At 38.7% G+C, this 26,359-nt stretch overlaps 3 protein-coding genes across 3 annotated transcripts in view; 2 read left to right on the plus strand and 1 right to left on the minus strand.

Moving 5' to 3' along the window:
• Positions 1–908: 908 nt before the first annotated feature.
• LOC139687490 (uncharacterized) lies at positions 909–4,827 on the plus strand. The gene is made up of 8 exons (XM_071584674.1): positions 909–1,124; positions 1,217–1,389; positions 1,471–1,522; positions 1,597–1,730; positions 1,832–1,981; positions 2,096–2,237; positions 2,312–2,421; positions 4,117–4,827. Exons 1-8 carry the CDS (start codon positions 1,082–1,084, stop codon positions 4,324–4,326), a joined length of 1,014 nt encoding a protein of 337 aa, XP_071440775.1. The 5' UTR covers positions 909–1,081; the 3' UTR covers positions 4,327–4,827.
• On the minus strand, positions 4,822–14,371 carry Rpn13 (regulatory particle non-ATPase 13). Its single transcript, XM_071584672.1, has 7 exons — positions 14,065–14,371; positions 13,878–13,994; positions 13,585–13,796; positions 12,663–12,853; positions 11,866–11,952; positions 8,747–8,907; positions 4,822–5,349 (listed from the first exon to the last, which is right to left on the minus strand). Exons 1-7 carry the CDS (start codon positions 14,266–14,268, stop codon positions 5,110–5,112), a joined length of 1,212 nt encoding a protein of 403 aa, XP_071440773.1. The 5' UTR covers positions 14,269–14,371; the 3' UTR covers positions 4,822–5,109.
• Positions 14,372–15,085: 714 nt separating this feature from the next.
• Positions 15,086–26,359, plus strand: part of shn (zinc finger schnurri) — a 190,957-nt gene continuing 179,683 nt past the window's right edge. The window contains exon 1 of the mRNA XM_071585533.1: positions 15,086–15,403. Coding sequence (XP_071441634.1) covers positions 15,364–15,403 — 40 coding nt within the window. The 5' untranslated portion in view covers positions 15,086–15,363. The remainder of the gene's footprint in view (positions 15,404–26,359) is intronic.

Genomic DNA, 26,359 nt, shown 5'->3' on the forward strand with positions numbered 1-26,359 from the left:
TTCCTACCTTTTCGTTCAATCATCTGCCACCCCTCGTTGGCCCTTTTCCCCTTCACTGTATATTACTATATTTATTGCTCCAATAATCTCTACTGTCCTTTTACCTCACCTCCCGCAGCCGTAAAATATCTAAATATTTCTCTCTGGGTCTTCCTTATCATACTTTTAAATTTCTCTGTCCTTAATCAAAATGGTCTTTACTTTTTCAGTCCCTCTTCTAACAGGTTGGGTTCTTTTTTGTCTTCGCCTACACTTCTGACAGGTTCCACTTTGCAAGGATATCTTGTGATGACGACCGCGGATACTCTGCCGCTGCCACGCTCCGTATATGACAGCACCTGTCAATCCCACAGACCAGAGAGCGGGGTATGATCCTTTGTGTCGTGAATGTTTTCATAGGAAAACCTGATACCCGAAAAATCACAGCTTGGGTAAAGCTGAGTATGCCCAGAGGCCTCCCCTGGAATCGATCTGGAACCTTTCCACCTTGTTTTACATCTCCGTCCTCCAAGATATAGTGAGTTTATGTGGCAAAGGATAATATTGTGGAGAGAAAGGCTGTGCTGCCTTTATCTGGATGAATAGATGTCCGGATTATTTTAGAAATTTTTAAATTGAAACACAATAAAAAATATGGTGATATGAACAAACGATCAGGATGCGCGGGCAATTGCCTGTGTTCACCTAAGATTATTGCATCGATAACGGCATTGCATTTATGCACCCTGACATCTACGTAAACTCTCTTTAGTTGGCAATGGGCAAGCTGTAATTAGTGTTATTTCGAAGCGATTATAAGTGATAAAGGTTGTAAAGGAAATATGAGAACGGCATTTCTTAGTTTTCACTAGTATAGTTGTCCTCGTACGGCAGAATGAGTATTTAATGAATGTAAATTGTTTCGATAATATGTTTTAAATTTGTCAGGTGGCCATCTTGTTTGTTGACGAAACGTCGGTGGCAAAAGTCGACAACAGTGTTTTGAGCGCCAAAGTGATGAAGACACTCCGAAAAAACTTAAGTTTTATTCTATTTCATTGATATTTTTGTGCCCATACATTGTATATATCGGAAGAAATAAATGGTAATTCTCTATTCTCCAAAGACTATGAGTAATCTCATCCGTAAGTACCTCTTTTCAGCAGCTGACTAGTTATTTCTTATAATGTTTCTGTTATGGCTATTAATGTCAGATTTAAAATTTGTATTTCTTAAGGTCTACGAAAGGAATACCGAAGAATCCTGAAGAATTTTTCCGAAGCAGAATTTAAAAGGTCATTCATTGACTTATTTGGACAGGGAAAATGGGACAACGTTTTGAAGACATTTCCAAAACGTCAAATAAATTCAAAATTACAAGCTGATAGAGCTGTAGCCATTACTGTAGAGGTCAGATTTTCAAATTAATATCTTATATTCTTGAATGTTTAAGATAGCAGTCATGATCAAATTCGTTCATTTCGATTTTAGGAGGTCGACGAAGTGTATCTTCAGAAGATGATCCATGGTCTCCAACTTTTAGGTAAATAATTGCGTTATATTTCTCTGTGTACTTTGTAATTGGATGTGTGTTTCTAACGATGTGAATTTTCTTAGATGTTTTATTACACAGTCAAAGGAAAAAATGGTATGCTTTCAAACTCTGTGGAGATAGGCCTAATGCTGCTTTATCTGATCGAAAGGTTGAAGATGACATTAAAAGCAGCACTTTAAAATTAAAAGCACCATGTGTAAGTAAATCACGTTTTACTTATACACATTGTCTATATATACACATTGTCGATTATTTTGTAGTTACGTCATTTCTCTTCTTACTTTAAATGGTTTTTAGGACGTGAAAGTGAAAGCACACGAAGAAATATTTTGGATCAGAGTTTCTTCAAGAACTGCTAGAAGTAGCACCCCTGTATTCTTTGCCTACTTCGCGTGTGAGGATGTAATACTGTCTACGAGGAGGAGCCCCAATAGGAAAATTTTACAAGTAAGCGTAAATCATGTGTAAAGATAATAATATCCAATGAATGTGTATTCTGCGCAACATTATGTTTTACACCATTTATCTTTTCCCCGTCACTTGTGGCGACTTTTTCAATAGTCAATCGTGAACACTCTGAAATTTGAAAACTATAAAAAATTGAGCTTGGAAGGAAGAGATATATGGTCTCTCTTCACAATTATTGAGGAAAAGGATGGAAAGACACAGGAAGTAAGGGTCAACAGGGTCTTGAAAGAAAAAGGTTGGTACATAAATATTCATTTGTTTATATTTTATTAACTCTTCTTACTATGTTCAAATTGCCTTTTCACATAGATCAACAGAAAAAATTGCATGCTGTCCAGGATACATGTTCATACAAAAAGAATGAAATGGAAGTTTTATTTGGTGCTAATCCTCCCGTTCTTCAATCATTGGAGATAAAGGTTGGTGGTGAATCTATAAAATAACTGACTTTGAAATAAAATGAATCATATTCTTAAATAAAATTATTCATTGGTGTGTTGCAATAGATGGAATAGTGGGCAATGATAAAGTATGCACCTCCTGTAATGTACATGAGTATGACTTCTGAGTACACTCATTCGTCAGTCTATATTATTTTACCTCGAAAACTTCTCTAATTTCCATATTTATTTATAATTTATATTCAGCCACTTACCTGTCATGGACAAAAATTTATGTTTTGTATTCGTCACAAAAACCTCAGCTAACATTTGATGGCTTTTTATCTTATCATTTTGCCCCTTTATCTCTAATTAATATCCAAAAGTTTATTAATTTAACCTTACCATCCATGTTTTTCCCATTCGCCCAATCAAATCCAACCACTTCTGATTAGGACACATTTTCCTTCAATTGCATTTTTTTTAACATCAATTAAGCATCTTGGGCTCTTGTAGTCTCTCCAAGTTTTCTATCATAATTAATGTGTGTTTAGCAATTGTGCATTGCCAATGATTACATTTACCTTATCCATGCACCCATCTCTGTTAAAGAATTAGCCTTAGGGGCATTTGGCCCCCTTGTTTAATGACATGGTCTGTTTTAAATTAGTCACTCCTGGACCCATTCACTCTATTAAAAAACAATTCCTTAATAAATTAACCATTATACCTGCTCTATTTTATGCCATTAGCTTTACTGTCATTCTTAACATTCATGTTAATCAAGAACCCCACTACAAAGTCAATGGTCTCAGGCTCCGCTTTGTGAAAATCCATGATCACTGAATGAGTAAACTGTGTATTTTCACAATAAATAAATTTTGATGCCACCATTTTGAAAGCCTAGTTGCTATCAATATACCCAGTATAAATACAGGGCCATATCAATAATCACTGCTCCTCTACTAAATCTCTTGTTTTCCTCAATCATCACCATCTTTGATGTCATCCCAGAATTGGCAGGTGAGGTGAGAACCTGGGAGTAGGCACATAATTGGCCACAATGGGCTTTTGAATCACTCAGGCTAACTCAATGACACTAGCATTCAGTAGCCACCATTCCCCTTTAACTCTTTTCTTGTAACCCTCCCCATCCTAAACTGACTCGCTCTCACTTTCACCCAGTGAACATTCTTCTTCTTCATTTGACGAAGATTATCAAAACATAAAAATGTGTCATTTTTAAATGCGTTCATATTGTAATAAATATTTACTATTAATGTGGAAACCTACACATTTATTGTTACTTGGACTGCAGTTGTGTAGTTACTTTGAGTGGAGAAAATAAAATTTTGGGTGCGTTCGTTGGAAAGACAACTGATTGTTATTTTGTGTATTTTAAATTTAGTTGCATGGAAGCATCTGAACTAGCTGTCTAAAATACTCCCTCGATGTAGGTTTTTTATCATGCTATAAAAGTTACATAATAAGCAGAATAAAATTGATGCCCTCTGCATAAAGATATATTAGATTTTTCAATGATTAATTTCCAACGTAGAACATAGTTCATCATTATATGAATGCATTTAAGAATATATGCTACAAATTTCAAACCTTAGATGATCCACAATTAGATCCTGTGGATTACATCTTAAATGACTAGATGCTATTAATGAATTAGAAACTCCAAAAAATAATGCTATCTAAATAATGTATTTCCATTTTTTTTTCTAGAGTGAATCTGGCTTTCGGGTCAAGCGTTGGCTACCTGAAATGGAAGGGGTTCCAGTAAAATCAATATTGAGGGTGAGACATCCTAATATAGCCGAGTACTTCAAAGAGCTAGCAGTATCAAATGTTATTATGGACCCCATGTTCTATAAATCCATACTTGCCACTGGAAAGAACATAATAACCTTGAAGGATCCTGCTTTAAGAAAATAGGTAATGCTTGATTAGGAGAGTTCAGGAATGTTTCCATTAACTTTTTGGGAAGCATAAAATGTTTTTTTTCCATGTTGCTTTGCATTTTTTAACATAGTGATCATGTTAAAATATGAATTGAGACTAATCTCAACAGAACCAAACCACTGAAATGCAATATATTGCATGTTGTAACACGAGTGGCCTTTTGAATGATGGGATTTTAATCACAAGAATGCGCGAAATCCTGTCTTACTGGTTTGGTCCTATTTTTTTACGAATTTGAATGTTTTCAATGCTATCCAACATACTTGGAAGCAAGATATTTGCTCAAATGGTAAATTGGGTTAAAATATGTAAATATGTTGTATATCTTTATTCAGTACCACATATTGGTCCAATTTAATATGTACAAGGTGAAAGAATCTTGATAAATGTGCTTATGTAAGTGTTGTAAGAAATTTTATTTTTTTCGTGATGCATTACAGTCAATGCTTGAATAAAACAATCTTTACAAACTGAGGAATATTATGGGAAATTTTTGCGTAGTTGTGCAATTACCAATAGTTAATACAGGAAATTGATTCAAAATATTTTGCATTTATTATCACTATTTAATAAACTAAAGATAAAATTTAATATAGCGGGTTACATTTGTTAACTTTTAGGCCATATGACTTAATGCTCCGAAGTGTACAAGATGAAAATATAAAGCAACTATAGGTTCCCCCTGGTGATACCGTAGTTGATTTATTGCATTTATTGTTTTTGAAAGCTTGAGATATTACATTCTCCTGGTTGTAATTAGTCAAGAGACATTCCCTCATCATCTTCATCTTCCTTCTTGTCTTCGCTAGTATTTTTACTTTCTTTTTCCTTCTCATCCTTTTTCTCGGCTTCTTTGAGGGCTCCTTGTAGAGCTTTCACGAAGGCTTCAACATTTCCTTGCTCTGCAGCTGTTACAGCTTCATCTCCAACTTCAAATTGTTGCACAACTGGCCCTAGTTGGCCAGACTGCAAGGCTGTGCTAAACATTCCTAAGGCCTATTAAGTAAAAAGTGAAATTTTGCTTAAAAGTTAAAGATACCTGCATTCATTACACTAGACATACTGGCTAATGGTATGCACTTATTGTAAATTCTGAAAAGGAAGTGTAATTATTAATACCCTGTGGAATGTAATGACATCGACACATTCTCCATTGATAATGCTAGAAAATATTAATAAATCCAACTAATTAGTTCAGACAATGTTAAAATTTAAACACTGAACTGGAATAAATGCTTAGTTTTCTCTTGGTGGAGAAATAGGATTTTTAGCTCAAGATCAAAACAACATGGGAAGGTTCACCAGATGACACAGAAAATCCATGTATGTAAAAGAACCTAAATTAGTCCAATGTAGCAAATTCCAAAAAAGATTTAACACTTTGAACAGGCCAGTTACACGATTTAAGTTTTTCTTGAATGCTTCTCAAACAATCATGTTCTGAACGTGGATAATTTATATTCAGTCAGTCTAAATACAAAACTTCAACAAACTATTATAACGTTGCTGCTCATTTCAGCAAGGTATTGCAACAAAATTTGTCAAACAGATTTAATAATTTATACCCAAGCTTATCTGCTGACCACATTATGGCCCTTAAATTCAAAATATATTCTGTACAATGAAACCCAAATCAATGCCAGTATCTGTAAGCAATTACTTCCTTAATCAGAAACATATTTCCCACAAGATCAATGGAATTTACTCTCATCACTCATTCAATGGCCACCAGCTGGTTTTTCGTTGAGGCTGGAAGTTTTTTGAAAGAGCCAGAAGAAGCTCAAGAACAAATTTATAAACTGTCGTAATTTGCTTAGGAAAATATCCTCTTCAGTATGGAGCTATGGATGGTCCTTCATTAAATACCAGGATTTGATCTCACCAACTTGTAGTGGTTGACATGACTACTCCATCAATTAATACAATTTGAGTGTGAGTTAGATAAAAGACTGTTTTTACTAGGTATCTTCCGATTTTTCCCAGTGTTCTGGTTCACAAGTTGAACACTATATTGATTCTCACCATTTAGCAAGGGAAAGTCAGTTATTGATGGGAAAATACAGTAGTATGCGAATGCCTTTAAACGTGTAATACATTCCTACCTACTTTATACACAGAAACTAAGTGTTGCGTAAAAAGTTAAAATGAAAATAACTTGATGGTATCTAAAGAGAGAATATTGTCATGCGGTTTTGCATCTATACTTGGAAGTTGTGAATTGCACTGCAGAACACACAAACAAGGCAGCTGAAAGGCTGTCCCACCTCCAACTAAGAAGATGATTCAAGAATGAAGGAAGCATACAATGGATTTAGTGAATGCAGATATGGGTAAAAAACTTAACGTTCATATTGTCCTGGATGGCCAAAGCTTGAGGAACATGTTAAGAAATTTATAATAAATCACAGGAAGACCTGTATATACTGTTTCAACAAAAACAATTTAAATTGTACCAAGAAAATTAGCTATATGGCTATAGCCAATTATATTTATTTGTCTATAGCAGATAGACATACCTATTGATAATTTTTTTCAGACACCATTGTGCAAGAGATAAATGAAGAGAAATGGTCTATACATGCATACCATAACTATAAGAGCATAAAAACTGACACTTTAACCTGAAAGATCATAGAATTCCACAAATAGGTACGGCATAAACTTGAGAAAAAGGATAAGGTTTGTGATATGATGAAGAGGGAACATGAACTAGGGACACTTGACGTTTGATGAGTCAACAAATAGAACAGTGGATATTAAAGGTGCTAAAACAGTAATGACTAAGACTAATGTTAACAAGAAGACATGCTATACTGTTGTTCTTGCTTATTGCACTGACAGTTCAAACTTCCTTATCATTCTTTAAATGAAAAACACTGCCTAATGTACAATTCCACATGGAATTGATATTCATGTTCATCCCAATGGATGAAGCTGTGGTTACAGATGGTGTGGTTTCATGAAGAAATCATCTTTATTAGCGTGCAATCAGTTAAACACCCATATAATAGATTCAGCATAAAGACTTGCTGCTGAACTAAAGATAAATCTTGCTAGAATTCCTGGTGTATTAACTTCTTAATTACAGCCTCTGGATGTTTCAGTCAATAAACCATTCAAGGGATTTATGGATGAAAGTTGGATTGAGTGGATGGAGGCACCAACTCATGACATCACCAACAGGAGCAATGAAATGTCCTTCAGTTTCTAGTTTTTTTTTTTTAAGTGGGTGAAAAATTCTTACCAGAAAGTTAAAAGTGAGAATATCATTAGTCTTTCAAACAATGTGGAATTAGCAATACCCTAGATGGTAGTGAAGATGACATTGTATATGAGGAAAGTGAAAGCTCCAATGAAAATAACTGCATATATGATTTTCATAGCGGTGATGATAAAATTCTGGGATTCTAAAATGTCTAAACTTTGATATAGTTGCTAATATTGTAGTATCAATTCCATTTTCTTATTATATTTTAACCTGAAAAATCAGTCTCATTGGCCAGGAAATTTGGTATACCCATCAATGTTGCAGATGGTAATTCATTAATTAACTCTACAAAAACTAATAAACATGGTCTAAGTGCATCCCAGGGGACCACCCCAAATGACTATTGTGGTGGTTAGCATGCAAGTAAAGGTAGGTTATACATCTTCTTGGCTCGTGTACTATTTGTATTTGCTAGATAATGGACAGGGAGAAACATTTTAAGTAAATCAATTTTGAGGCTAGATTAACAATTTTGTTGTTCCACTTAGCAAAAAAAATTCAATAGTTATCTTCTAAGACTCTAGCCAAGTTCTACAATGGTATAAAGGAGTTAAAGAAAGTGTTGCTTCATGTTAATGCCAGCATTTCACAGAATTAAAACTTATCCATAAAATGTTACTTTCATTTACATTCCTGAAGCTCAATAATCAAATAAGGACTGAGGGTGGAGTAAGCCTAAAAAGGTAAAACAAAATCATGTGAGTAGTATAGTATGAATTTGGGCAAAAAGAATTTCCACTTTTGTCAATAAATACAATGAAAATCATTATAACAATTTGTGATATGAGTATTACTTTCAGTTGCCTAATTCAAAGTCAAGTGACAAGCACACATGAAAAGCTATTTGATATTTACAATGAAGATGAACTGAGAGTTCAGTGAAGCCCTGAAAAGGTAAAAAACTTGTGATATAATATGAATTCAGGCATAAAGAATGCCTTTAACTCTAATGCTGGTTTTGAAAAGAGCTGGTAGAGCTAAACCAAAATTTTATAAGTTTTATTTAAATTGCATCATGTAGACAACCCATGGCCCTCCAGGACAGCTAAACATTTGATTTCATAACACCAAAAAAATCACCCCTAGTCGTCTATCATGGAAACTATAACATGAAACAAGTCCTACCTGCTGAAACTGCGGTGAATGAAGAGTAGCTTTCAACTGTTCTGAAGGCTGCTGTTCACTACCTGTTATGGCTGGAAGATGCGTCTGCAGTTCCCTCACAACCGTAGGGTTAGACAAAGCTGCCTGCAGATTTTCCGAAGATAAAGCTGATGACAAGTCCACTGTAAGGACAAACCAAAAGGAACAAAGTTCCCTTTTCATAACTCACAAACGTTTGCAAATTCACTTCAGGCAACAAAATTGCTCACTCAGTCAATGGTAACTTAAATAGAAATAATTTCAAAAATGATGATCGTACTCTTTTCTTACTCTGTTCTGAAAGAGAAGACATATGTAACAAAATTCCAAGTTAATTTAAATACAAGAATTCTTTCTTAGTTAAGACATGACGAAGCCATTTCTATAATCTTCACCATTTCAATTTTCACCTCATTATTCAAAGGTCTTGGTTACAATCAATGGGAAGAATGTTTTCCTCCAAGAAGGAATGAATATTTATTTACTTCGTTCATTATTTCTCAGCATATACTTACTATGTATACATACAAGAGGATATTTTACTTTTTATGATGAATAAATTACCATTGGATATTACTGATAATTAGATATTTTGAGTTTTCTCAGGGTTTAAGAAAGACCATGACCCAAGCATTCCATATATCAATGCCAAACTTTCATGATAGCAAAATATATTATTCCATGACAAAGGTAGGGTTTATACAGTGAACTCACGAGTCTGATGGCATACATTGTAGCTGTTAGGTTACACATTAAAAAAAAAAATGTGGGGAACTAAGGAATAGATAGAAATGGGAAACAAAAGAACACTGAACAATTCTTGCCATAATTTTAAAATAAAAATTAACAATGTCTGACAAAAGTTTGAGGCACAATATGCATGTTCACTATGGAATAATTACAAATCAAGTATTACTTTTTGTGTGTAGGTTTCAATACATTTTGTTTTGCAATACGTTTAATGCACGATATAAAACTATGTAATTCAGCTATTTACGCATTGAATAAATTAAGGAGAAAGGATTCATTGACCACATAAATATTGAAAAACCATAGAGTAAAATAGGAGAGAATTGGATCAAGCTGGCCACTAAGCAAGCTACATCAGCATAGAGCAATGAAAACACCGTAGGTTATTAGGTCCTTATATGATGTACGCGTAACAACAGTGTAATGCAATACCATAAATAACAAAATGCATTTCAATTGTATAGGACTCAACCTTGTGAATCTTGACGAATAAGACAAACTTTGTAAAATTTACAACATTTTATGAATATGGTAGTAACAATTTTTTCGCATAGGCGACATCTTCAGATACAATTCTCTAAAAGGACATGCGTCAATATATACTTGCAAAGGCTCCGGAAGAAATAAATTTTCGTGATTTTGCTTACTTTCTCTCATTCCTCAAAAATTAATACAATTGATATTTATCTCACCATGAAAAGTAATTATTATTCAAAATGACATATGGCAAACCCTGCATCAAATAATCTATGGACAAAATATCAGGAATTTCCCAGATCGAATTTGGCAATTTTGCCAGATTTACTGTCAACAATTTGTAATACTGCTAAGCTCATAATACTGCCACAAAAATGTACCTTTTATACACAAGTTCAAGTCATACTGAGATCTAATTTCTTTCAAAAAGCTCAGTAATACTATTTTACAGATTAATTTTATTATGCATATTGAGAAACATTTATATAAAGGAAAAGGATGATGCCACACAGTTACAATGGAAAAATAGGTCTTTTTGAGTTCAGCATCATTTTTAAAATTGAAAATAAAAGGCAACTTCTTTCTTGCTTGAAATACAGAAATACCAAAATTGCATGCATTAAAACTACCAAGAAAAAACCTCAAGTTCTTGAAAACAAATTTTAATGATGCACATTACTTGAACAATTAAATAAATGTTATACCCGATGTTCATCAAAGCTACTTTAATGCTGCTTTGGCAAAAGTTAATAATTAGGATGATTAATAATCTTGCACGGTCATGATAATTAAATTATTTTATCTTGAAGATCATGGGCTTTGAAATTTGGTGCATAGTACTTAGAATGTAGAATGGTTATTATGCAACTCATTTTAAGGTGCACAATGAAATTCAGCACTAGCTCTAGTCTTCAGGCACACTTTTGTTCTGGTGAGCAAAATAATTATCAGATGTTATAAAAAAATATCTTATTTCCAGTGCAGTACCTCAGGACAGAATTTGGAGCCATACCTTTGGTTTCCATCTTGATGCCATCAAAAATGGGATAAGAAAATGTGATTATATTTTGCCTTAACAATGAATTCAACACTGCAGGGCATAATATCATGATCCAAAAGCATTATGATGTGAGTAAAACTAGTGTTCTACAAAGCTTATGTCTCTGATAAATATTTTACTCCCTTGAAAAAGCACCGATATCAACATTTGTAAGTAGCTATGAATCACACTTAAAGTAAAATTTCCTGAAGTACTATCATAGGTAAAAATATTCTCCTGTCCCAAAAATACCTGATATTGATGATTATTTACTGTGAAAGTGTGCATTTAAAGCATTTTTGTAGAAATTTTGTCACCAAAATTATAGAAAAATCTGCATTTGCTAGAAATCTTGTAACATCAATTTCGAATTACTGTCTTTATCATTTTTGTCATTATTTTTTTTGCGCGAGAAGTAACTATCTTGAGAAAATATAAGAGCTGTGATTCATTGTATTGTTAGCCTTTTCAACATTGCTGGTAATTGGCCTGAACGACCAAGTCAATGCACAACGGCAACACCACCAGCATTAGCACTCGGCCATCACATTATTCTATAAATTTCATTCCTCTATAACTGCCAGTGTGAATCTCCAGATTCTAAAATAGGCACAAAACAATCTAGTTGATAAAACCATCTATTTCTTAAAACCTTTCCAGGAGAGACGAACACACAGCCAATCTAAATGCCTCTGCCATCAACAACATGTTGGTGACCGAAACATTTTTATCTCCATTTTCACCTTATTAATATTCAACTCTCTCACCTTAATAATATTCAACACTTTGTAAACTGATTTCAATTTTAAGGATACTTATAACTAATTATCCATACCTTGACATTTATTCTCTTCAGTTCCTGGTACATTCAATCCAGAAAGAAAGTTTTGAAGATCCCGTAGTTGAATTGCAGGCTGACTACCTGGAAGATACATTTTTTTAATAAGTTATAAGAACAACTTTCAACCAAGACTATTGTGATTACATGCTTACTGAATCATATTAACGCTAAGGGAATCTGGCTCATGAAGCTGAGACGTGAAGTCAATAGAAAGTTTGGAAATAACATTCATGAAAAAATACAGTTCAGTGATCCAGAGGAAAAAAAACAACTAATCACTGCAGTAGATTGTAGTAGAAGTTTAAATAGCTCTGAAAATTCACTGCTACCAGAATCTGAACCAAAACTTCTGACATACTAAGTGAGTACCACCCATTTCATATACATGACCTCCCTAAAATGTCTCTTCATTATTTCTACAGAATGTAAAGTTTAATTTCTTCCAAAAAATTCATGATTTAAGAATAAGTAACCAACACCCACCCACTATTATGGTCCTCTGATACTTCACCTGAGAAAATGAAATTGAATGGCATACCAATTTTATAAAAAACGAGTTCATTAGGAGCTTTATTACTCAATAAATACATCAATCTTGTTTAAACTGAAATATACCAACACAACGATATGATAAGAGCTTAAGTTTCATACTTGCCTTTGGATATAAAACTTAAGCTACCCAACAGCCAAGTTATTTTGATGGTACAGTGTTACCTACTGGCATTAAGGGCAATAGCTGGTAATTCTTTGTTCGCTTAGGGCCTTTGAATGGACAAATTAAACAAGAATACCAGTCGATGATGAGGAATCCACTGCCACAGTGGAAGTTTCCGAAGGAGCCGGGGTACTTTGGGTGCTTGTAGTTGTGGGGGGCTGTGCAGAGGTAGTGGTGACAGTTGGTGTGGCTGATGAATTAGAAGATGATGATGTCCCTGAAGTTCCCCCAGAAGTGGAGCGCGAAGCCTGACTCGACGAGGGTCGACTGAAATCAGGTAGGAAGACTTATTTCTTGGCATTACTTCATGTGATTTCAACAGTAAGTATTAAGCCATTGTAATAAATAGTAATAAATGTTATTCAAAGGTTCTTCATACCAATCCATTTAGCTGTAAAACAGGATTACCAGCATTCAAGTTAGGCCCTAAATATATTGTTTTAACTGTCAAAGAGTAATAATGCGGTCTTTACATATGCAAATCAATTAATGGAAAGAAACACAATTAAGCTGGCTAATGCACCAAGTTTATTTTGAATAATAGCAAAATTGTTCTTTCAAACTAAAAGATTTTTTCAAATACCACAAGGTTTGTCTAAAGATTTTCCTTTTCCTAATTACTCGAAAATACGTATTTGGCATAGTTTTTTTAATATTGTATAATTGTCTAATGTATTCTCATGGGAATACACTGAAGCTACTAAATAATTAAGTTTTATCATAGGTTCTATTATATTAATAATGATACCATTATATTTTAACCAAGAATAAATATCAAATCCAATACTTCTACATAATTTAAGAAAGTTCTGAATGCTTGCTTCATTTTTGCAATTATTTTTAACTTTTAAATGGGTCACCGATCAAATTCTAAATCCTGGGCGCTCAGGAGTCATACATATGGCTCATTACAAAGTTTTGCCTGTTTCGTTAAATAAACCAAAATATCGATTTACTGGCATAGAAAGGAGGCTATATCACAGGAAACAAATTAATACCCCATCGTTCCCAGCAAACTGCCAAGTCCTCCAATCTGACCCACTCCACCGAAAAGTTGCATTAATTGCTGCTGTGACATATTATTTAATAGGTTCTGGAGATCGCCATCAGGAGTTCCGCCACCACTTCTTTGTGATCCGGGAGTAGGTGGATTATTTAACATTTCGTTTACTCGACGACAATGGTCATCATCTTTGTCTGTTTTCGGTTCCTGCAAAATTTTAATAGTTAACATTCCCACTTATATGAGTACACTTAAGCAATATCTTTGGTGACCTAGTTAATCATTTACCTGCATCCAGAAGAAAAAATTTCTATTGGATGACTTGAATTTCAGCACATATACTCTACCAGTGGTACATTGATTCACACGTTTATATTCGCAGTCGTCGGGGAAAATGATGAGATCCTGAAAGGAATAATGTGAATAAATAACTCCTATCGCATATTGAATGTGGGAAATATAGTATTATCCTTACATCTTCCACAGCTCCAGTCTGTCGATCTTTCCAACAAAAATGCATCAACGAATCATCCGATTGGTATACATACAGTAATCCTTTCCTTTTATCGGGATGGACCATTTTCCCTTTCTGAGTCATTTTTCCTGCCTTAAACTCCACTAAATTTTTGCTTTGAGAGCGAGAAGAAGCATTTCCAAATAACGCTGCACCGACCGCCATTTCTGCCGACTAAGGTTATTCCGTGGTTACCTTTATGTGCTGTATCATTGGCTCTTAGGAAATTCGTCTGTCTTTTACTTTCACCAGCTGCTGAATTCTACCGCAATGCTCAAAGTTCTATTGAGAAAAGATAATTGATGAACTTGTTAAGTCTCGAGCTAATTATAAATAATTAATTGCATTGCTTTTAAAGAATAGTGTATCCATCATTTCCCACGATCACTCTAATTTGTTTTGACGTTAATTACAAATTCGACGAGGTATTCACTGCTTCTCATTCAGCATAAACAATTTTTTATTAAACATCACGACATTAAAATGAATATTCCGATCGCTAGGGAGGATTATTGCCTAAAATTTAAGCTTTCAAACATTGACAGATGGTAGGAAATAATTAATCGACGTACCTATGCACCTTTTCATGGAATTAAGATGATTTAAATGCTCTTACTGCCGCGTAATAAGATACAGAAGTGGACATTCGTAAATATTTTAATCATGTACGAATATTTATCTGCCATACACGCGATGAAGCAATGTTAGGAAATATTTAAAATTCAGTGGCTCCATCTTTTGATTGACTCGTAAAAACGTTCTAGTATTTCTCTATATACTCATCAGATGGTACCTCGGTTCCAACTCATTCTGTTGCTCTCCTGTGACGTCATGCAGTGAATACCTCGGTGTGTGTGTGTGTATCACTGTGTGTGTGGGTATGTGGGGGACCGTGGCTGTGTTGCACTGTTTTAACGTGCAGAGGTTTGCAGGGAGTGAGTGGGAAAGCAAGAGGGGGGTGGGGTGGAGTGCGGGAGGGACTGCCGCGTCGAGCGATCGTGGAGTGGGAGAGTGAGAGAGAGGACGCGTCAGGGAGTAAAAGAGGAAGGACGTCTCGTAGAACGGTTTTCCGTTCTCCGAGAATTCGACCGTGTCGTTTGGGATTAAAGTGTCTGAGAGGAGTAGTGCTCAAGATGGCTGTGTGAGTGCGAAGTCGAGGCAAGTGCGGAGAGCTTAAGGGATGCCTCCCCGGTATATGCGGGCTGTTTGACCGACGGGAAGAAGTTGTGGAGAAGAGAGGCCTTGGCTGCTGCCCCTGCCATGCCGAGGAGGAAGACCGCTGGGGCTTCACCGGGAAAACGTGAGTACTTCGTGACGTAGTTCCCTCGGAATGCTTCACCGCCGGCGACGGGAAACACTTCCTCGCGTTGATACCGTCTCCTTTTCGTCGTCCCCGGAGAGGTATTTCGGTTTATTTACGTGTCTTTTTTTTGGGTTGGGCGATGGGCATGTAAACATTTTTTCTTACGTCGACGACGCGTGAAATTCCCACAGACGGTTCGATGTGAGCGAAGTTATTTTATCCCGTTTTGTTGTTGTACACATGTCATATCCGATTGCGAACTTCGGGCGCCGCAAAGAAGCCTCACCCATTTCGGTTCGAGTGTGTGTGTGTATGGAGCGCTCGCTCTATAGCAGAGCGAGTGGTTCGAGGAGGCCGAGGAAGGTCGCGGCTTCTGCCGGATACACGGCAGAAGGAAGAGAGGCTGTGTCGTTTTACAATCCAGTTCGATTCTTCCCACGCCGTTGACTCGTATGGTGCGAAGCGCGGGTAGGGTTCGTTGCGTTTCCCTGGTTTTTAAAACCAACGCATTCGTGTTGATGCCATGCACGTGTGTTCCGCGGAATTATTACGCTGTAGTGCGAATGTATATAATTCCGTTCGCATGCAAAACCTCTTCTTGGTGTAAAAAAAATAAACAATTGCTCGTTCCCGAGTAGTGCGTGTCCGTGTGCGCATACGTTTGAGAGAGGGGCGTATAACATAACCCTCTGCCGCATCAATCGAACACTTCTGCGCCGACACTAGAAATCCCCCCCCCCAAACACCCTCCTCCCGCCTCCTCCACTGCCGTCGGGAAAGGAATCTCCCTCATTCTCTCTTTATGAACGGCGTGACGTCAGCCGACATCGGGATCTCCCTTCTCCCCTCCCCCTCCTTCCTCCTCTTACTCCCCCGCCTCGCTAACCAAGAGCTCTCCTCCGCAAAAGCCTTGGAGGTTGGCCGTCTCTCCCCCCTGCCCTCCCTCTCGCGGTGGTCTTTCCTTCTCCCCCACTTCCCTTCTATACACTCCATCCTCTCTCTCTCTATCTTCGTCCTTCTCTTCCTTCCCTCTACCCTGTAAAAAAAAACTCCTTTTGCCCTCCCTCTTTTTCCCGCTTCCCTCTCCGAACCCCAAAGACGCCTCCCAAAATCTCTTGGCCCGCGCTCTCCTCACTCTCCCCCTCTCTTTTTACCCCTCGCCCAAACTTCCCTCCCCTCACACCCACGGTTCCCTCTCACCCCCGCCCCTCGACTCCCCGTCCTGGCCCCCTTCCCTCCGTTCCCCGGTCCTCCCCACAGTGCTAACAGGTGGGTGGGTCGTACCCCATCGTGAGGAAGGAAAAGAGGAAGGGGGGGAGGGGTTGGGACGCTTTTCCATTTGGAATGATTCTCGTGATTTAAGCGGCTTGCCCCAACAGTGTATATCCAGATACGCCTCCTCTCCTTAATGGGCGGTTGGGTCAGGTTTATAAGGCAGGTGTTTATAAGTTTGGGGTGCGGGCGAGTTGAGGAGGGTATATGCGCAAGGGGACAGGAGCACGTAAGGATGATACCTCTTCTACCTTTCTACCCTTTAGCGTCGCTGTGTTTTCTATTTTCCCCTCGACCCCATCACCCTCCATCCCTTGTTCTCCGTGTTGGTGATGCCGTTTCGGTATTATTGCGCGAAATTGTTCTCCTGGGAGAGGGAAGTTGTATGCATCTCCACGGTACACCCAAAGCCATCAGGAGGGGGCTGTGGTAGGGGGTGGGGTGAGTTAGGCTTACGTCAGGGAGTAGCTTACAGTTTATATCATTCAAATGATTGGAATGTGTCTAAGAAACATCCTTACGTGGTAATGTTGTATCTTAGTTTCAATTACTAATCTTTGAATGCGTGACGATCTGCACAGTTACGGTTAAAATGCAATAAGAGGTGACATGGAATAATCGATGCAGAAAACTGAGAGTCCTAGCGTAAAAAATCATTTCCTGGGATTCTGACTGGTAAAAGCTTGTCGCCCACGGGAATAATTAAATTGGCGTGGGACTACTTACTCATCATCCCCCTCTCGCCCACGCACTCCCTCTTTTATTCCATACTGCCCCTCGCGACGACGAAAACTTATTTCCCCAAGGCTCCTGGCCCCGTTCCTACAGAACAGCTTTGTCATTTTCGTTGAGGTCAGCGGCGGTTGCCGTAAAAATTAAAATATGTTGTTAGCAATCAAGTTAGCGGGTTCGTATTTTTTCACGTCTTCGAAGGGGAAGTGCGTATTTGTATAAATATTGATGTGCAAGCGTCTTTTGTCTGGCTCCACTATTTTCGGATTTGAGCAAAAATAGACCATTTTTAAGAGAAATGTGTGTTACGGCGTACCTTTGTCGTTTCTGGCGTCTATAATGGGCTGTCTATTAGCGATACAATTAATTACTTGCTGATATATGTGTGTGTGTAAATATATATATGTATATAATATCCATGGGAAGATTTGTCAGCAATGATTTAAATATTAAATGATATAAGATTGCTTAGGAGCAGTTTGTGATCTGCCGTATACTGGTAGGACGTTCAGTAAATTGCCTCATTGGATTAGCTGTAAATATCCTAATCGTACTTAGGTGTGGTTTTATTTGCGCATCTTTCATGAATATAGGCAAGCTGCTAAATTTATTTCAATTTTACCCATGGAATCCATCATTTGATTTGGGAAACAAAACCATATTTAATCTTGGGTTAAAATATAATATATTTATTAGCTGTAATTGATTTAATTCGAAATATCGCTAATTATTACTAAACGGTTTAAATATTTCATTATTTTACCAGTATTCGTCATCTTCGTTGAAAATTACCTCGGATGCGGACGCATCTCTAAAAAAAATGTTCTCTGCAAAAATTGTCACCTATTGAAGAGAAAGAACTCCCTCTTGTGTGCCGTCAATAATTTCCTTCTTCATTTTTTTGCAGACTGTCTACTTCAACATTGTTAAAAAAGCCGACGCTATCCATTCCCCTACCCTGCTTACGCAGTGTTACCCTCCTATTATGGCTTTGTAAACAGCCCACCACCTTTCAATACTTCCCCACTCGCACACTTTCTCTGTTCTTTTCGGGTTACCCCCAGCACCTTCGCCTCTTTGCCCGCCATATTTGAAAATTGGTTGGTCCTCTCTGTCCAACTTATTTTCTCCATTCCTACCTGCCAGCAGTCTCCCACGATCATCCTCGTGTCTCAAAGCTCAGGTTTCTTATCCATACAACGCTACCCTCCGTATTACAATCTGCTTTATTTTTTCCATGTCTCTACGTAACGTACTTGTCACCAAGTATTTTTGTAAATCCTTTTTATGTCTTATTTCAGTTTATTCCAGGTAATAAAAGACTGATGTTTGATTTTTTCTCGAACCTCCTCGAATCAAATCATATTTTGTACAGATTAACAGCATCTTAAATTTTGGGTCCTGATTTTGTGCTCTTTGACCCCTTGCTTAGTAAAATTTCCAATCATTTAAACTCGAACGAGGCCCCCGATCTTCTTGATTTTGAATCACCAAAATTATTGCAATATACTCGAAAACATATGTACGCAAATGTATTGAAACATCGTTCTACTGCCGTGAAATCAGTCCATTCTTTACATTAGATATAGGGTCGCGAAGGATATCTGATCGGATGTGAGGATCGCGTACGGTGACATTTACTTGATCACATCTTCCAATAGCCCCTGGTGAAGTGGTAAATCAGTCATGGGTTCGAATAAAATTGGTTTGTTGCTTCGTGCCGGAAGAAATTCCATCTCCGTTAGCTCACCAATTTCTCGCGATTCAAGATTTACTTAAGTGATTCCGAGAGTTTCCTCGGTCTAAGAGAGAGAGAGAGAGAGAGAGAGAGAGAGAGATGGCCTGTGGGTGTTTTCACCGCCCGTATTTTTTTATGAATTTAGCAGTGATAAAGTTATGGTCGTTATATAACCGTTCTCTCGCATTACACTTCATCCGAAAAGTGTTCTGTGAAATTCGGGGTCATCCGCCTATGGTCCAGTCTGCGGATTGGTCTAGCTGACAACTCATCTCGCAGTTCACGTGGGGACCACTTTCACGGATGAATAACTTTTGGAGCGGACCAGTCGTTTTCGGAGAGCCCTCAATGGCTTTTATCCCGAAGTCATGTCACCTTGTTGAATTTGAACAAGATTTTTTCTCTGCGTACTTTAGTGTTACGTTGCGGGTCACAAACTTGGCCCCCTCCGGAATAGGTGCGAAAAATTAGCGATGAAGCCAATAGAATCATTCGCAAGGATGCCATAAAATGAAGCCAAGTGAACTATTTATGCGTCCTTAATCTTTACAGCATGCCCGCAGTCTGACTGGATAACTCTCCCCGAAAATGGTGAGTTTGGACGAAGACAACGAGGGTGCAGCGAAAGACTTACATGGATATAATTCTTCGATGAGCGATTGAGTGTAGATGTGTCATATTCAGAATCCAGGCTCCAAGAATACAACTTAGAATATTATCCATAATAACAGAAGGAACAACTTACTTTTTTGGGGCAGCCTGATACCATAAAGTTTATTAAATCTATTGATCGCAAAAGATCGCCGACCTATCCTAATTTTGGATTAAAGGACAAGTCTGAAGATAAAATTAAGTGGAGTGGACGAAAGAAGCCATTTCAGGTCGTAGGAAAGTTAGCATAGGGTAGGAAAAGGGATTAAGGAATCAAATTGAAAACAATTAATGAGTAATCCGTGTATCTTTGGCACCAATGGACTTTAGCTGTATGGGAAGTGGAGAAATCGATATCCCTGAATAGCGCAATTAAAAATAGAATTCGCTGTGATGAAATCTTGTAGCCACGACACTCCACTTCTCTTTTATACTCTGCTCTTTGGCCACTCCTCAGCTTTCCATCATTTTAATTTTCGTCGCATCTAACAATAGCAGAATGATTTTCTAATTATAAATTAGTATTTGACACTTTATTGCCGATTGTAAAGCATCAATTCCGTGTGATGAGGGAGAGGTATTCACTCGCCAGATTCAACCATTCTTTTTTGTAAGAGAGGAGAATTCCTCGCGGGTATATATTTCCAATTCAATCCAAAGTTTCAGCGTCATCGAAATGAGCACGTGACCGAGCATATTTGCTTGCTCCTTCCATTTTAAATTGATCGAGCATTATTGCAAGTATAAAAGTTTTCATGATGAATTAAATGCCTAATTTGAGTTAAGTTCTAAATGCGTGATTAGTCTGCTTAACTTGGAGAGCGGCTGTAAGGTATGTACTTCCATGTATGTAGCATTATACCCCGCTAGTATCGTAATTTCACGAGAGCTCTCTTCGGGTCCAGATGTTCACGATTTTAGAAATTAAACTTAACGTTTCAATGTTTCTTTCGCAGCGATTTTGAGAAAGGGTTCGGGCAGGAAAAGTTGTCTACAAGCGATAGTTAAGTTATGAAAAGCATGAGACAAAGCCATGGTATCGAAGGGGCAACTAACTCTCCCAGACGCGATGGCCCGCGCCATGGGCCTTGGTCGGAAGTCGGATGATATCTTCTCGGAAACCATCCTGTTACGGGATCTCTCTTCTGGGAACAATTATTGCGATAACTTGTAACAAAAAATATTTTTTTGAAACTTCAGGCTTCCTGTCGGCCATTCCGGCTCTCCCAACGGACACCTCATGCCTAGGGACTTCACAAGATGGTTTTCCAGCATCTTCCTGCCTTCTGCTTTCTTTAATAGTAACAGAGTTTGAAGGGAATGTGCGGGTGAGATTGAACAATTGCACTATTCCGAACGCCGAGCGATCGTCAGTTGGCTTCCTGGACATGAGCCTTGAGCCTTGCCCTTTCCCTATCGTTGGTGTACGTGGTTGCGGAGGAGGTTCTTAAGGCCAACTTTATCTGGAGTTCGGACTGGTCTTCTTGTCTTCGTCATCGAGCGAAGGGACCATACGAATTTTTTGTGGGCTTGAGGTTTCTTCTCGTTTTTTTTTTAATTCTTCGCCAAGTCTCCATTTCCATTCAATCACGTGATGATTGTTGTGTCCGAATAAAGTAAAATGAAATGCCATACTAATACCACGCGTGAAAATTGCTTTTAGAACAACCGGAGTTTTATTTCCTTTTACAATTGTTGCTGCATAGGCACTATCAGTATAGCATAGTAATAACGTTGGAAAGAATATGAATTATATTTTAAATGTTGTAGCATTTTAGTCCCACATAGTTGAACTCGTTCATACCAAAGTATTCGCGAAGTAAATAGAACCGAGTTAATATTACAGTGATTGTAGCGTTAGCATAGAGATAGTATATTTTTTCTGCTCCCATGCTCTGTTCCTTAGGTATTTGATTACGATTTGGCGGCATCTAACTAGCCTTTCGAATGAAAACAATGGCATTTTATTACGGAGAATGATAGAGGAGGTTTGGATAAATCAAAAAAGAGCGTGTGACTTACAGGAGGCTATACAGATTGTTTCATCGTGGATTTGCGTTTTTATCTGTTGCAAAAGCATCCCATGGCGGCCGGAAAACTTCGGGAAACAACTACAGTAACCAACGTTATTTTAAATATACAGGTATCCCACATATGATACACCTTGCAATGCGCCTCGGGGGCCGTGTTACTGGGTATGTTAGCAAAATATTCTCTATGTAGTAAATAGTGGCGAATTAAATGTGTTGTTAACAAATTCCAAACTCCAATTAGACTCTCTGATCGGATTTGCTGAAGTACTGGATGTTTGTTGTACTGAACCACATGAACCGTGCGAATGGATGCAGAACATGCATCCTCGTGATCCTTAGTTACAGAGTGTGGACCTAATGCTTCTCTTGGTGTCACCAGTAAAATCAAGTGTTCTGCCATTCTTCCCCTCTGTTCGCTTCCATCTCCAGTGCTAAAATTTTGTGGTATTAATTGTTTTTTCCTGTTGGGGAAAGGTTTTTAGATAAAACCTTATATGTTATTCCCATCATCAATCCTCAAAAAGTCGAAAATGAACCATTTTCCTTGTATTTCTAGTTTTAGTTTGCAGTTCTTACTTTTTAGCTTGCTTTACATCCACATGGTCTATATAAAATTGCGAAACAGGAGCAGATTTTTAGATCAATCTCTTCCCTGCCATCCCTGAATGATATCCCTCCCAGAATTGACACGCCGCAGGTGCATGCAGCGTGATGGTGGGCGTGTGGGTGATGCAAAACCTCGTCCATCGAGCGACTATACTCTACCATAAATGGTACCATGCAAACCACCGCTAAAATGTTTGGCGGGGGCGATTACACACCAGACTACATTTGGCTCAAACTCTTTTCCCCCCTGGCGCGGTCGGACAAGGTTATTTGATCCCCTATCGTTCGTGGGAAAAATGACATCTTAAATCTATCTGCTCTAAATTTAGTCTTTTTAATTTCAGTTACAGTTCTCACATACTGTAGTAGGATAGGGCTAATAATACACTTTCATCATCCCTGCTAAAGAGGCATCCTTCCAATCAATCTATGCAAGAGTTTTAATCCGTAATTTTACCTTCGCTCCGTGAGTGATTCCCAGCCTAGCTCCAATAATAATTTTGATGCGCTACTCAGTTCATCATTACAGCGTTTTACAAATCTAGCTCCTCTACGCTGTACGCGGTCCGATTCGGCAATCAATCCAACGTCATGAGGATCACATGTACTTGCAGCATATTCTAAATGAGGCCTAACCAGCAAAAGATAAGATTGCTCTAAAAAAAAGCGAAAGATAGCAATTCTCTCCCCTCGCTCTTGCGACTCAGCGGCGTGACTTCATTACGATGTTCAGAGCGAGCACTCCTTTGGGGGATAAGTATGTAATTGTTCAATATCTTTAAGAATTTGAAGAAAATGGCCGATTTGAAAAAAGTTTGGAATTTGACAGACGGGTCGGGAAATTGTGTGGGAGTCACGAAATACCAAAGAGAACGACGTTCTGTTTAGTTGTGAGATCGTTTCATGTTTACCGGTTCCGGAAGGCTCTGTCAAAAACCAAGGCTATTGGTAGAGACGAATTCGGTGATGCCATTGGCACGCTATACGGTAATGCGATATAACCATCAGAAAATGTCCAATCGGATGCCGGGTGCTCGGGAGAATAATCGTGATAGAGGACGGCAAAATCAATCGTCAGGAAAAATGCGTGACTGGAACTCCATGAAATGAGCGGGCACCCTTAAGTCTCCAGCCCGAGAGGATGCGTTGTTTGGTCAACGCACGGCTCTCGAGACGCTTCCGAGGGTAAGGAGTGTATCCCTTTCCGGAATGCGGAATTCCTCCAAGAGTGGCCGTTAGGGCGAGAGGAACTCCCCGAGAAAAAATCCCTGTCGTTCGCCGTGTTTACAGTGCGACTACCGAGTCGCGGATTGTCGCCATTGGGGCGTTGTTTTGCCCATCTCGAGTGAGCGGAGAGGATTGGAGCAAGTAGGTGCATCGTGTTTGCCGTCCGTTTCTGCAGCTCGTAAGGCCGAGGCGGTCCCCCTGGGCCTCCCCCTTCCTCTCCTCGACCCCTTCGATCCGACCATCTCTCCCTCCCTCCGTCCGCGAGAAACGTCGATTGCCAATCAACTTTCAATGGCGCGACGTGCATTGAGTATCGGTTTGCCTTACTATGAGTGACGCAGATCCGAATGAATTAGTGCGTGCACGGTCGGAGTGCGTGTCCTTAGTAATTTATTCCAATTATCGCGGTTTCCCCAGACACCCGAGTTTTGAATTACTCCTCCGTGTGACTCGTGGCTAATCAGAATTCGGTGTTAACCTTCCCTTAAGGACCCTCATTTGCGAGTCATGAGAAGTCGCACGGCGGACTATTTTTGATGCTCGTTGGAGGTGTGTGACGCTGCGCGTTCAAGGTGGTCGCGGTTCCAAATGCAATTTCTCTCTGCTGCTGTGGTCTTTCCCGTGTTGTTTCCCGTGTGAAATAACCAGAGTAATCCGGGGTTTAGAGATCCTTCATAAAACTGACACCATAAAAGATCACTATCGAATCGCTTTGAGATGGCGTAGCCTAGGGATGAAAGATATTTGAGGCTGAGACTTTTCAGCGTATGATAACGATAGACTTCGCGTTTCAAAGAAAGTCGTAATTATTCTTCAAATAGTTTTACTACGCCACAAAATCTTTAGGAATGCTCCGATTTCGCTGATCATGTTTATGAAGATGCTTTAGTGTAGTTAAACTAGTCGGGGAATAAATCTAATTGATTGTCTGTGGAAGGCTAAGTCGGTATACTGTGATATTTATCAATTATCGTATCCTTACGAGTTGAGCGTTTATGCAATAATCAAAATGTGACCGGATTCATATCCCGTGCGACCTGTGGATTACCACATCAGCATTCCAAGTCGTGCTTACCGAAACTTCGTGGGGAAACTGAAGGTGACCTCGGGTCCGCTATCCTGAATTCGTGAAATCCACACGAGCCACGGGGCTTAGAGCGAGGTGAGCTCAACCTTCATCCAATCAAAACCAACTTCGGGTTGATTACCGTTCGATCAATTATGAGTAACGTTTGAGGGTAACTCCGTAATCGGATTTCGCCTACGTCCGAGAAGGACCGCCAAGCGGTCTACGTCCCTTGGTCTTGGTCCAAAATCCCCTTTGACGACCTGTGCTCGGCAATCCATGCACGGCTTCTCCGCTGCACTCCTCACAAATGGGGCCGGAGTAAATACTGCCTGTGGCAAAATATGACGGTTGGACTAATCCGGGTCTCAGGGAAGACTAGCGCCCCCATCCTCCGTCCGGAATTCCCGCGAAAGAACCTTATAATTCTCTCTCATCCCTAAGGGGTCATTGGCACTCGTTAGTGCGTTCACTGGAGCAATGTTTGCAGCTTAGTTGCAAATCATTGCAAACTTTCATTGCATTTCTCATTGAATGTCACCCACCACCGGAATTTTTTTTTTTTGGATCCTGCAGCTAGGTGGTCATCTTGCAACGTGTTATCATCCGAGTATCTTTTTTTAATCGAAAAAGATCTTTTGCGGTTTTTCCTGTGGCAGTAAAGTGAGCGTCGGTAAGAAGTGTTTCCGGCGTGGACAGTCAGTCACTCGAGGGTGGCGTCTCCCTAACCGCCGGTGCGCGGTTTAAGGGGAAGCGATACTTTAGCCGTGACCTGCGATTCGAGGAAAAAACTCTCTCCCCCCGTGTCTCACCTTCGGGTGCCCAGGAGCATTGGGTGTGCGTGTCTCTTTCGTTCGCCCTCCTTCTCGGGAATGCTTTATAGTGCTCGGTCGTTTCCATTTAAAAGAAGTGATTAATTTTCCACTTTAATCGGAGTCTAAGGTTTGATGATTTGGCGCATTAAGTTTGCAACAGGTTTAATATTTCGAGGAATTTAATGGCATGGTGGAGACCAAGATCTATTCCTACAGTTTAAATCCTTCCTCGATGTGCAGGGTTTATTGAAACAATAAGCTAGCCACCATGCAGTCTTAAAATTAAAATGTAATTGCTAATTTTCATCGTGTAAATGAGGGGTGCTGGTGACTTTATCGACTAAATATGGTGTTATCTTCGTTATTACTTATACAGTTCTGTCAGTAAGAAATGATCGGACATTGTTGTATTCTGATTTTGAACTGTGATTATGTATGATGGGATTCTGCTAACTATTAAGACTCATTGAGTGATTGGTTTATCACTGTGGAAACTAACGAGTTTATTGTTGCGTGCGAATTGAATAGCTAAACTGCGGTAGCTTCTTAGGCATTTGAAGCTTAATAAGGATCGTTCCTGAGATGTTCAATGCCCATTCTCACGTTTTAGGCCTTGGCTTGCCAGTATACAGTGATAAATGTATTATGCAAAGTGTATTAGATGGAATCTGTCAATTGACGAATGCGTGCGAAAACTATTTGGCGTCCCAATATTCTGCCGATCTGTATCAAGAATATTTCCATCGATAGTCAGTTTTTAAAAAGCATATGCTATTTTAGTTATTTTTCTTCGAGAAATGCTGATTCGGAAGA

This window comes from Hetaerina americana, unplaced genomic scaffold (genome assembly GCF_022747635.1).
Source record: "Hetaerina americana unplaced genomic scaffold, ioHetAmer1.1.p SCAF_2, whole genome shotgun sequence".
In the NCBI taxonomy this organism is placed as follows: domain Eukaryota; kingdom Metazoa; phylum Arthropoda; class Insecta; order Odonata; family Calopterygidae; genus Hetaerina; species Hetaerina americana.